The sequence below is a fragment of the Acipenser ruthenus genome, chromosome 2 (genome assembly GCF_902713425.1).
Source record: "Acipenser ruthenus chromosome 2, fAciRut3.2 maternal haplotype, whole genome shotgun sequence".
In the NCBI taxonomy this organism is placed as follows: Eukaryota; Metazoa; Chordata; class Actinopteri; order Acipenseriformes; family Acipenseridae; genus Acipenser; species Acipenser ruthenus.
The window spans coordinates 96671767-96685207 of record NC_081190.1 but is presented as its reverse complement, the minus strand read 5'-3'; the positions used below and the strand labels follow the sequence as shown (position 1 = coordinate 96685207).

General features: G+C 38.5%; 1 protein-coding gene across 1 annotated transcript; it reads left to right on the top strand.

Moving 5' to 3' along the window:
* The first annotated feature begins 671 nt into the window (after positions 1 to 671).
* On the top strand, positions 672 to 12734 carry LOC117408839 (transcription factor atoh8-like). The gene is made up of 3 exons (XM_034014184.3): positions 672 to 1369; positions 5426 to 5617; positions 11932 to 12734. Exons 1-3 carry the CDS (start codon positions 779 to 781, stop codon positions 11935 to 11937), a joined length of 789 nt encoding a protein of 262 aa, XP_033870075.3. The 5' UTR covers positions 672 to 778; the 3' UTR covers positions 11938 to 12734.
* The last annotated feature ends 707 nt before the right edge of the window (positions 12735 to 13441 follow it).

The window sequence follows — 13441 nt, the reverse complement described above, 5'->3', positions numbered from 1 at the left end:
GGACCAGAAAACCGATGTCTGCTTGAACCAAGTTTCATCCATTTTTGTCTATTTAATGTGTTATTATTATTATTATTATTATTATTATTATTATTATTGTTGTTGTTGTTGTTGTTGTTGTTGTTGTTGTTGTTGTTGTTGTTATACTGCACCCTACTTTAAAAAACCCTACCGATAGCAGCACAAGAATACGTGGTGTTAAAAATAATAACGTTTAAACTGCGTATGCAATTATAATATGATGCCTAGACGGTTTTTAAAAGTACCCGTGGTGCTTAAAGTGTGCCAAGAGAGCGCTGCACATTAATGCCTCACGAGATTTGTGTTCTCCGGTGTGCTGGCTGTGCACCCCTTTTGGCTGTATATGTGACGGCAGTCTCCTGTTGCAGTCGGCGTTCCCGACTAATCTCACCAACACGGGCTTCTGTGTAAGATGAAGCTAAATAAACACAGATGGATCTCCTTGAATTCACAAAAATGCTGGCAATGCGGCAGAGATTTCAAATTACACTGTGAATCCACTGGAACCACACACACACACACACACACACGCCCACTGCAGGCAAGGCAGAGGACTCTACAAGCTGCCGCCGCACAGTCTTAGAGAATAAAATTTTGATTAGAGCAACATTTTTTTTTTTTTTTTTTTTTTTTTTTTAGTTTGCTTTCAGTTTTACAAGGACTTAAAAAAAAAAAAAAAAAAACAAAGGACTCTCATATTATAAGTGAAGGGGAATGGAAACCCCTCTGTGCAACGGAGATACAAGGCATCAAGAAGATGAAAAGGAAAAGCAGAGATGCGTTGAAACATTCAAACAGCGGTAAAGGTTTTAGACAGGACCCACAAATGGATGAGCATGTGTTAAGTGGACTGACAGAAAGGACCGGGAGAAACTTGCATCACGAAACTGTACGGGAGAGAGCTGTTGCTGGCATAGATAATGTAATCGACCTCAGGAGAAACCCAAACACTATTACTAATATGAGGGCTGCAAATTTATCCGCTTTGACTGGACAGCTTGCTGCTGCCGCCGCCGCCGCTTCTGTATCAGCCGCGTCCACAACTAAAGAACAATTTCCCAGGTCGGTACAAGTCACCGAGTTTGAACATCAGCAGTCTTTGCAGTCGAGGATTGTGTTGTGTCAGCGTCCTCCAGAAATTCCGTACTCTTCAGTTTCACAGGTAGCGCACTCGTACATAAGTAATAGTAGCGACCCCACCGCATCGCCTAGGAAACGGCTGCTTGAAACTGCTGGCGTCGGCACTGAGATCAAAGCTATGCAGCAGACAAGAAGACTGCTGGCTAATGCCCGAGAGAGGACCAGAGTGCATACCATCAGTGCCGCATTTGAGGCCCTTAGGAAACAGGTATTAATATTCAGTGTGCAATGGGTATGTTACCCTTCTGTCACTCAGGGAGTTTAATTAAATTTCTGTTTGTTTTACATATTTGTGTAATTAAAATTATACAATGCAGATTAAATAGCCATTTGCTTACTATACCCCATCGCTGAAAACATAATTCTACTCCCCTATTCGTGCAGATATCATAAGTGTGTGACATCATACATCAGCTACAGTTAAGGTGATTTAACGATTAGATGCACATTAATCCACAATGAGATGAATCTGTCATTTCAACACCAGTTTTTGTTAGTAACAGTAACAGCTGTCACTGTTTCTACTTCAACACAAGATTCAGGCATTCCTATTGAAATGTATGATCAGATCGTTTACAGTGCAGTTTAAGTAGGCAGTTGTTTCCAGTATTAAACAAGCTGACACAGTAAATACAGTACCCAGGAAACAGACCTGGACTGAGTGTTAATGTAATTGTAGGTGAACCTTGGCACACCTGCGTAATTTATATTGTAATTATACCATATAATTGATTCATTACAGTTCAGTTACTCATTTATTTGTCATTCGATCATTATTCTGGTATTTTCAACTACTTTTTGTCACCCCATTTGTTATATAAGTTACATAGTATGTTTCTGTATTTGTAGCTGTGATTATTGCTTAGTTATTTAGAATAACTCGAGTAAACATGTTAATTTGTGTAATTGTGTTACTTTTTAGTACAATTGTAATTATAATTGTAATTACTGTAACATCGTTGTAACTGTAATTGAACCAAATGGCATTGTAATTGTAATTTCAGTAAACAATTCTGCTGTAATTGTAATGATAATTACAATTGACCCAGGTCTGCTAGGAAATACCTAGTGTACTGCTCTTAAAGACACAGCATCTGCATTGTGGCTGCACTTGCTTCCCACCTAAAATAACAGATATCCTTCAGTGGGATAGTTCGAAAGAGCCATATAGTACTGCGGAGCTCAGGGAACCATACAGTACCGCGGAGCTCAGAACCGTACAGTAACGCGGAGCTCAGGGAGCCATACAGTACCGCGGAGCTCAGGGAACTGTACAGTACCGCGGAGCTCAGAGCACCGTACAGTACCGCGGTGCTCAGAGCCGTACAGTACCGCGGAGCTCAGAACCGTACAGTACCGCGGAGCTCAGGGAGACGTACAGTACCGCAGAGCTCAGAGCCGTACAGTACCGCGGAGCTCAGAGCCGTACAGTACCGTGGAGCTCGGAGCCGTACAGTACCGTGGAGCTCAGGGAGCCCTACAGTATCGCGGAGCTCAGAGCCGTGCAGTACCGTGGAGCTCAGGTAGCCGTACAGTACCGCAGAGCTCAGAGCCGTACAGTACCGGAGAGCTCAGGGAGCCGTACAGTACCGCAGAGCTCAGAGCCCTACAGTACCGCGGAGCTCAGAGCCGTACAGTACCGCAGAGCTCAGGGAGCCGTACAGTAAAGCAGAGCTCAGAGCCGTACAGTACCGCAGAGCTCAGAGCCGTACAGTACCATGGAGCTCAGGTAGCCGTACAGTACCGTGGAGCTCAGGGAGCCGTACAGTAAAGCAGAGCTCAGAGCCGTACAGTACCGCAGAGCTCAGAGCCGTACAGTACCATGGAGCTCAGGTAGCCGTACAGTACCGTGGAGCTCAGGGAGCCTTACAGTACCGTGGAGCTCAGGGAGCCGTACAGTACCGCAGAGCTCAGAGCCGTACAGTACCCCAGAGCTCAGGGAACCATACAGTACTGCGGAGCTCAGGGAGCCGTACAGTACTGGGAAGCTCTGGGAGCCGTACAGTATATGGCTCAAGAGGCATCACCTGGACAGTCCTTCTCTAGAAGGTACTGTATAATGTGTAGTTAGTAAAAGGCAACGGATAGTCATGTTATCTACTAAACTAAGAACACCTGAATTATCACTTCAGTGTAATAATGTCTCCACATTATTTAGTTTTCTTCTAACTTTCTCACTGATGCTGTTTACAGTGCAGGTCACGAAAGCCGTCCAGCCAGGGAACACTGCAGATCGCTGTATTCAATAAGCACCCATAGCCACAGCTGCCTATTCATCTGATGATGTAACTGAGATTACATGACCACTTCCTATTATCAGTTTACACATTTTGCCCTTTGTTACTGACTTTTATTGGCTTTTTGTGGCCTGATGTTTTATGTATTTGTAATTTAGATGGATGGCAGACAATAAAAAAGTGTCAATGGTGTTAACAGCTAATGATATTCATTGATTAAATGCTCTAAAAGCTGATGTAAAACAAAATGGAAGTTCTTGGAATCGAGCCACTCACATATATATATAATCCTTTTGGAAACTTTCTGGAAAAGTAATGAGATAGTGAAGATTCAATATGAATCCAAAGGGTTTATGCTGAGCCAACCTTCCACTGTCCCTGCGGGACACTGAAATATTTCAACTCCCAGTGCAAAAATAAGATCTGTAAATTACAAGATGAAACAATCTAACAAGACTTAATCTTTGGTGATTTATAAAAAAGAAAAAGAAAAATGTTATTGGTGGCAACCATTGAAAGGCTGAACTGTCTGTTAATGTCACTTTCCGAAAGTGTAATGGGTGTTTTTAGGATGCTCCACATTTTCCAAGCTTTTGCTAAAGTGACAGGTCAGCATTTGGTGATAGTGTTGTGGGTATATGAATTGACTCTCAGGTTGATTCTTACTGGTGACAGTATGCTTTTCAAAACTGACCTTCAACCAAGTTTCAGGTTGTTCTGTGAAAATGTTAAGTCATAGCAGTAAAGTGAAACCTGAGTTAACCAATGTAGAAATGTGCACTCTGTCTGCTTTTCAGTACGGTTCTGGACCTTGGTTCTATCTGTCTACCTACTAAGTTTCAAAACGTTTTGTAAAAATGTACGCAAGGTATTGCTGTAACGCCATCCATTTTTAGAAGACACAGGCTACCACATAGGCAGATGACACAGTGAAGTCTATAGGGATACTCATCGGTGACCTAATAGTGTCGTACCATATGTTAAAATAAAACAGGCCATTCTTTCATGCCATCAAATCTTTCAATTACCATTATTGTTTTCTTTTTTTTACCTTTTAAAGTTGATAAAAAATGTTCCAGTTTGCTGGGTGTGACGACAAAGGGCTCTTTGTGGCCTTGATCAGAGGAGAGGGATGGGAGGAAAGTTCTGTTTCAGTTCTTATTCAATTAGTGGCCTTTGAGAGAAACTACAGTACACTTGCAATGGTACATTTTTTTTTTGTTACTGGATTTCTGTCAACTAAGACCTGGGCTGAGGAATCCATCGTAACCTATATCGTCTTGGCTACCAAAGAGTTTATCAGCTGCCATTGATCAGGTCTTAACGGAACCTGCTATATAGAAGTGAAGGATTTCTTCATGCCTAAACCAACAGCCCGACACGTTCCATTACTCAGTCATTTTTATCAGAGTTTTGCAGGAAAAGGAGTGACATTTGGTCATAAGCTTCTTTTGAATGCTAGTGACAAGTATGTGCTTCATTTGATTACGAGATTTCCATGTTGTGGTGTTTGGCATTTCTTTTGTGTACAAAGGCTTGAATATAAGATGGATTGCTTGACGGAAACCCCTAAAGTAATACTTTAGATATTTCAATATTCAGGTTACTTTTGCTAGATTTGTTTTACTGTTTTCTGTACTTTTTTGTACACAAACTCAGTCACTATTGGTTTGTTGACCATCTGACTGGTTTTCTGGGACAATGTATCAATTTGACTTTTAACAGCCTAGAAGACCAACCTAAAAACACAACTGTTTTGTTTCAGCTCTAAAGCAGATAGCCACATTTTGTTACAGCATTCTCTTGGGGAGACAGATTGAAGGACATTTATTAAAAGTGAGCCAAACTCATAAAGCACTAGCAGTATGCAAAAGTAATGTACTTACTGTACAGCATATTTAGGCTTCTTTTATTGTGTTAGGGAGCCTAACATGTATTATTCTTCTAATGCATTTCCCCCTAGGTCTTCAAATATTAAACTAGGAAGATACCTTTCCAATTTTCTTTTTTATTTTTTTATTTTGCAGGTTCCTTGTTATTCCTATGGTCAGAAATTGTCCAAGCTGGCCATTCTGAGAATAGCCTGCAACTACATCCTCTCCTTAGCCCAGCTTGCTGATCTTGACTACACTTCAGATCACAGCAACACAAGCTTCTCAGAATGTGTGGAGCTGTGCACGAGAACCCTGCAGGCAGAGGGCAGGTCCAAGAAAAGAAAGGTATGGGTTTATACACATGATGATTCAGGGTGGCTCTAAAGAAAGGTATGGGTTTATACACATGATGATTCAGGGTGGCTCTAAAGAAAGGTATGGGTTTATACACATGATGATTCAGGGTGGCTCTATAGAAAGGTATGGGTTTATACACATGATGATTCAGGGTGGCTCTATAGAAAGGTATGGGTTTATACACATGATGATTCAGGGTGGATCTAAAGAAAGGTATGGGTTTATGCACATGATGATTCAGGGTGGCTCTAAAGAAAGGTATGGGTTTATACACATGATGATTCAGGGTGGCTCTAAAGAAAGGTATGGGTTTATACACATGATGATTCAGGGTGGCTCTAAAGAAAGGTATGGGTTTATACACATGATGATTCAGGGTGGCTCTATAGAAAGGTATGGGTTTATACACATGATGATTCAGGGTGGCTCTAAAGAAAGGTATGGGTTTATACACATGATGATTCAGGGTGGCTCTAAAGAAAGGTATGGGTTTATACACATGATGATTCAGGGTGGCTCTAAAGAAAGGTATGGGTTTATACACATGATGATTCAGGGTGGCTCTAAAGAAAGGTATGGGTTTATACACATGATGATTCAGGGTGGCTCTAAAGAAAGGTATGGGTTTATACACATGATGATTCAGGGTGGCTCTATAGAAAGGTATGGGTTTATACACATGATATGCCTTCTGACTAACTCTATAGAGAACTCTGAAGCCAGGCGGATAGACTGGGATGAGCTAATTAGACGGTGCTTCAGAGAATGCTAGGAAGGTCCCTTTTTAAAAGTACTTAGTGTTGATTGTTTTTGTGGGGTGGGGTGGGAGGGATTTGAGTCTTCAAACCGGGCCTGGAGCACCCTTGGCACGGCACTGCACACAGCTGCTTCCACTGCAGAGCAGGATGGCAGGTGGAGGCACAAAATGAAGCCCAGGCATGGGCAACTCTTGACCTGGAGGGCCAGTCTGCTTTAACAGGTATGAAATATTTAACTGCTTAATGAGGACCCGGATGGAGTTCAATTAAACAGTTAAAAACATGGTTGGATGGAACAAAGATCTGGTCAGGAAGGGCCAGAGTTGCTCATTTCTGTTCCAGGATATCACAGGGGCTTGGTCCCTTTAACTGAATTCTATGGTTGTTATGTGAACTGGCACCCAGAATAAATAGTGGTGCCCCCCCCCTCACACACACACATTAACTGCTCAACATGGGCACCATTCATCAGTTCTTGCGACAACGAATAGTTTAGTTTCAGTTTTGTTGCCCATCATATGCTGGATAACTTGCAAAGATTCACTGCTGTTTATGAATAGTTATTTTTTTTATTTTATTTAAGAGGTAACTATAAGGTCATTCTCCCACATAGACCAAGCTTCCAGTCTTTTTAAACTACACAATAAAACTTGCTTTGTAATAGTGTTTGATATGAAGTGGTAGAACATGGAAATTCTTTATATTGTGATTATACATGTATGTATTTTCAAATACTGTTCATGTCTATTTTGTGGCAATGTATCGGTAAAATGTACTATAGTAACAACCGTGTTTTATTTTATACAGGCAGTATTACCGAAAACAACTTTTAGTTGACAAACCTTCGACTGAAAATCTTTCTCAAGTTCTTTGGATAAAGTACCTGCAATCAAAACATGTCAACCTCACAGCTTAAACGCTGTATCCTTATCCATGAAGTGATATAGAGTAGCAGCTCCAAAGACATGACCGACTGCATTCTTTTGGGTTATTTAACAAAGATCCACTTAAGTGAAATCTTCATCGTCTTTAGAAAGGAAACTCGATGTTCAGCCAGTTTTCCGACAAAAAAATGCCACGACGAATAAAAGAGGAGATTAATGTCTTTGTGCAGTTTTATGACAATGGGAGTTCTATAAACTTGAACTGAACTTCCTGCAGCATTCTCCTAGATCCAGATGCCATGGCTTACAATCAGTCATTGGGATTTTTAATGGATGAATGAGATCCCGTCTAGAAGAAGGTTTCATGTTAACACTGACGCTTTAACTAATAACTATAAATTACTATTGTTATTTATTTATTTGGCAGACGCGTTTATCTTACAGGTGTTACAGGGCAGTACAGGGTTACGATGAGAAATCTCTATTTAAATACAGTATAGTTTACAGGAAGTGAAAATTATACTACAAAGATGCAACAAGTTAGGATTACAACCATTTATATCTACAATTACATAATAGTAGTGCAAGGATAGTGCATTAGCTGAGGATCCAGTAATGTGGTGCTGAGGTCAGGTAAATACAGGGAAGGCGTGATCATCATAACATCTGGTTACAGACACATGTACACAATGTAATCCCACTATTATTACGGGTATGCAGTAGTCATCGCTGTTGTTGAAAACACATTTCTAACACGTTTTAATATAATATCAGGGCGAAAGGGTAAAAGAAACCGCAATTGTCAGTTTATCCTTAGGAAAATGATGGTTTCGGCATTGCAGGGTACAAGGAAGTATAAATATGAAGGGTGGTAATGTTTGCAAGGTACCCTACATTCGCTGGTCTCAGTCAGACCTGGCTTCAGTTAGTGATGTGACTGTAAAGAGGAAAGAGTAACACAAGCAGTGGGTGAATGTCACTTTTTAGTAATAACTGTTTGTTTGTAAGCAGATGATGTCACTGCTGATATGTGATGTTACAGTAGCACTGAGTTTACAGCACTGTATATAATCCAGTAGGAAGCTCTTACTGAGTACAGATGTTTGATGCTGCCACTATTATTATTATTATTATTATTATTATGATTGTTATTACTAGTAGTTAGTAGTTAAAGCAGTTACATTTGTATATGGAAGATGTATAATTAATACCATTAAACGTTGTGTACTGTAAGTATGCTACTCTGTAGTAGTATTATTAGTAGTAGTCATAGCAGTAAGCGAAAAACAGCAAATAAATCCAACTATGATACAAAAAGTAAAGCTCAGCACATACAGTAAGATTGTGCTACATACAGTAATGAATAAACTTTTACATACAAATCACATTTTACAATGTAAAGTGGAATGTAATATTACTTTGTAAAACGAATGCTGAATCAGATCATTAATCTTTGTTAAACTTTAGAAAAACACATGACCTACAGAGCAGATGTTCCCAAACATAGTCCAGCTTTCCTAAATAGATAATGTTTCTTCAGCATATAGTTTAATATTGTGAATACCTTCCTGCATTTGGTAATTCCAGGATCCAGATGTTTATGTGACTTTGTAATAAAAAATGTGTTAAATATTTGTAGGAACAGTATTTGCTATTGTTTATTATATCCAGTGTCAGTTTTGATGTTAGTTATTTCAAAAGGAAGTTAGCCCATTGGATTCCTTTCTGGCACTCTCAGAATCCAGATGTTCAAAGTTCTAAATCTGGACTTTTTTTTTTACTCTCATTTAAAATAATAATTATATAGCAAAATTCATCCATAAAATTAGCCGACTGTTGTTGCCTGTTTTTTGTCAGCCACAGATTTTTAAATTACAGATTAATTTCTTTGAGAAATAAAGTTACCATACATCGAACTTAAGACATCTGGCCACCATCCAGGCGTTCTGCCAGCTGTGTATTTAATTAATCTGGCGTTCCATTGTCCTCCCTTTAAGAGACCATATTCCTGTTTTCTATAAATTCTCATTCAGATCTGCAATGCTGTTCCATTAGGTGTTGTTCTAAACACAGATTTTGTTGTTTTAATTAACTCCTTCGTACCCAAACTATGAAAAAGAAGTGATAAAAATGATCTGACCGTAATGTAGTTTTGCATATTAATAAAAATGCAATACATTTTAATTGATCTGAGCGTGTTTTTATGTATATCAATTTAAACAAATATATATATATATATATATATATATATATATATATATATATATATATATATATAACAATGAATCAAAAGATCACTGCACCTAGGTCAGGTGTTTTTTTTTGTTTTTTTTTAATAATAATATTTAAGTTAGAAGTGTAGATTTTAGATATTTTTTAGCATAATTATTAATGTAGTATAGTATTTGTAATACATTCTAATTAGAATATCAGTAACACAGTTATCTGGCTGTCTCACTTGACAGGTTATTTTATGAAGTGATTCATTGTTGTTGATGTTTTTAAATTCCGTTTTCTAGTGGGCCCAATTATGTCATCATAGTACAAAATAGGCCTTTTACTTTTCAACCACGCTTGGTACGAAGTTGTTCTTGCATTGCACAGTATTTTCAGCACTTAAACAAAAGAAAAACTTTACTTAGAGTATACTCTTTATTTCTGATATTGCATCTCAGGGCAAGATGCTAGGGAAAGCGAGCTGGTCTGTTTTCTTTGATATTTTGTCAAGGTTTTTTTTATTGATTTCAAAATGTGTAGATTAGTCAGCTGGTGTGTTATATTTTATTCTCAATATAAATATAATTTGTACGTGCAGTGTCTTTTACACCATTGAGGCATCCCGAAACTTGCCTGTATAATGGCCAGTGTGTTATCCCAGTGTAAGCTGATTCAGTAGTTTTTTTTGTCTCGCTCTGGCAGTCCCAGACTCCAGATGTTCAGAACTCTAGTTGGGAAGTCCTGCTGGCGCCACTTAGGGCAGAGGGCAGAGGAAAGGCACGCGAGCTGGAACTCAAAGCACTCACTCACTGCAGGACTTGGCACATTCCCCAGCTCGCGCTGGCACAATCCCCAGCTCTCCCCTGGCCATCTGTTACAAAAAAAAACCCCTCATCATCACACACGATACAACACCAAGAGCAGCTGTTACAGAGGCAGGAGGGGAGGGGCAAGAGCGACTGTATAGGGAGTCTGAGTCTTGCTGAAAAAAATGAAAAAGTAGTTGTAATCCATGGCTTATTAAAAATGTTTTGAATGACAGTCCTTGAAATGTACCCCCTTGATTATTTAAAATGAATGAGCTGTAGAGTTGAGCGCATTCCTCTATGTTATTCATTTACTATATAGTTTTATGTTTAAATGATGATTATTATTATTTTAATCTGTGTGTATTTATATGAATAAACAGTCCAGAACTGCAGCTGTTCAAAGTAGGTCAGATTATGAGATACACTAATAGTTTCTAGTGAGACAGAGGAACCAAATTGATTAAATGCCCATTTCTGCACTGTTAGGGCAATTTCTGCTTTAGCGGATAATGTTTCCTATCAATTACTAGATATTTCCTCCTTTCACATTTCTACCTGCTCAACTTTATAATGGGTCTGTTGCTTTTGATCATTCTTTTTATCACTCATTATTATTTTCTAAATGTGCTTCAACGCTATCACGACTCAGTTACATAAATGCTCATAACCAGAAGCAATTTAAAGATTTAAAGGTAAGAGCTCAGTCCATTCCTTCAGAAAAAAGCTCAAACAGACTATTGCTAATCCAAACCCTGAAAAACAACTTCAGTGTTGTAGATCTGTGATAATCAGTGAAACATTTACAGCTGTATTTTTTATCCAAATGGTTATCATTTTTTAACCAAATACTCAGTCCCCAAATTGTTATACTGAATGTTTTTGTTTTTTAAATTTCAGACCTTTGGTAAGTATATAGGCTGTACAATAAACTCATCTCATTTCTGATCCTTTTACTTGTCACTGTTGATTATCTTGCAGCCTCCGTAGCTCCCCTTAACTTGCAACTTACTCCTTAAACTAATGCATAACATCTTGTTGTAAAAGCTACTACTGTCATTCAAACTCTTAAACCAGCTCTTTGAACCGCTGGTGTCTGCTGCTGGTAATTTCATTTGAACGCAATGAAGGGAAAAGAAGTCGTGAGTGACGTGCATTTTGGACTCCAGAAAATTTGCACGTCCTCCCATAAAAACTGTTGTAATAAAATAGCCATCCTCAGTCGGCCCTCTTTAGAATTGGCAGTTGCACAGAAGCAAACAGCTACCAACAACAGTAATAGGGGGTTGATTAATAGTTTGTCAAAGTTCAGCATAGAGAATAGCTTTTTGTCAACGTCAGTCATGGGTAATGAGTGGGAGAGGATGAAATGGGTGGCATTAGAATGTTCATATTACTTTGTGGAGATTAATGTGAAGTAATTGCTGTTTTTGTAAAGGCAATTTCTGCTTTAGCGGATATATATATATATATATATATATATATATATATATATATATATATATATATATATATATATATATGTGTGTGTGTGTGTGTGTGTGTGTGTGTGTGTGTGTGTGTGTGTGTGTTTTCCTACTATTCCGTCAGTGTGTGTGTGTGATATTTCTAATGTAAATTATTTATTTTATTTATAGGAGTAGCACAGAGGAAGACAGCAAGTCTATGGAACTTCAAACAGAACTGGGTCCCGGACAGTCTTGGCAACAACTTTCTCTTTTTTAATGACTAAAGACTTCATTTAAATTTACACAAGACAGCACTATGCAGAGACCTTCTTCGCAAACTGTAAGAAGACTCGTTAATTCTGTAGAAAAGAAAGCTATACTTGGTAGACATTGGCAATGTTATTACAGCACTTTCCTTTTTCTTTTTTTTTTGCTAAGCTATAATAGGAGCTAAATGTTTGTGGTGGTATTTCTGAGACAATCATGTTTTTTTACACAGAGACATTGTTGTGTATACTCTTTCAATAGATCATACAACAACTTTTAATTAAGAGAAATATCCCACATAAAAGTATACAGAGATGTATGTAAGGACAGTTTGTTTTTTTTGTTTTTTTTTACAGCTGACAGTTTTGTCTAATTGTCCTTAGTCTACTGAATCTATGAATCTGTTGGAACATATGTTATTATCCCCTGCTTTTTAATCTATATGCTTTTAATAGCGTAGCAGGTTGTGTTAGATATTCCTTGAGTTAATTTCATTCACTTTGTTGAGAGATTCCCTGGAGGTAAAGCATCAACTGGGGGGAAGCACTTAGCTATGGATATCTGCAGATTGAAGCTCATATAGCATGTCCCACTGAATATGATGTGCAAATTCAAAAACTATTTGAGAGGTTTTTGTTTTACTCTTCTATTAGCATCGAAATAATAGTTATGGGGAACTGCAAAAGAAGTACTAGGGAAAATAAATATGAAGTGTTGAAAAACCACATGATGAAATAATTATTTCAATACAGCAGGCATGACAGTGATGTACTGTTGTGTTTGCATGCAATAACACCACCACATGCAAACTATTATTATGATTTATTTCTTAGCAGACACCCTTATCCAGGGCTACTTACAATTGTTACAAGATATTACATTATTTTTACATACAATTACCCATTTATACAGTTGGGTTTTTACTGGAGCAATCAAGGTAAAGTACCTTGCTCAAGGGTACAGCAGCAGTGTCCCCCACCTGGGATTGAACCCACGACCCTCCAGTCAAGAGTCCAGAGCCCTAACCACTACTCCACACTATTGAATTGTGATCAGAAACAACTTAAGGGCTAGTGGCATTGAGCGAAGCGCGTGAAAGGAATAATCCTGCTTATTTTGTTCACTAGACATTCGCTTTGCGAGGTATAGGTGTAATTTCAACAACAGAGAAATGTCCCCCTCACATTGCAGCAATTCTCAATAATGTATTTGTATAGGACAGTGGTTCCCAACCTTTTTCAATGTAGGGACCACCTTGGTGTTTGGATTTTTCCCATGGACCACTTGCCACATAGTTTTTCACAACAGCATTTCAAAACTACTTTTTATGTGTATAAGCATAAGTACGTCTGTAGAAAGTAAAGTATTTATATAACCTACCTAACTTAATGAGATGCCTGGGCTTGAATCATCACTGCCAGGTCAGCAAGGA

Excerpts from the sequence above, each read along its gene's own strand:
- LOC117408839 (XM_034014184.3), top strand. The coding sequence starts at position 779 with ATGAAAAGGAAAAGCAGAGATGCGTTGAAACATTCAAACAGCGGTAAA. Across the intron at positions 1,370-5,425 it reads TTGAGGCCCTTAGGAAACAG|GTTCCTTGTTATTCCTATGG; the intron begins GTATTAATATTC and ends TTTATTTTGCAG.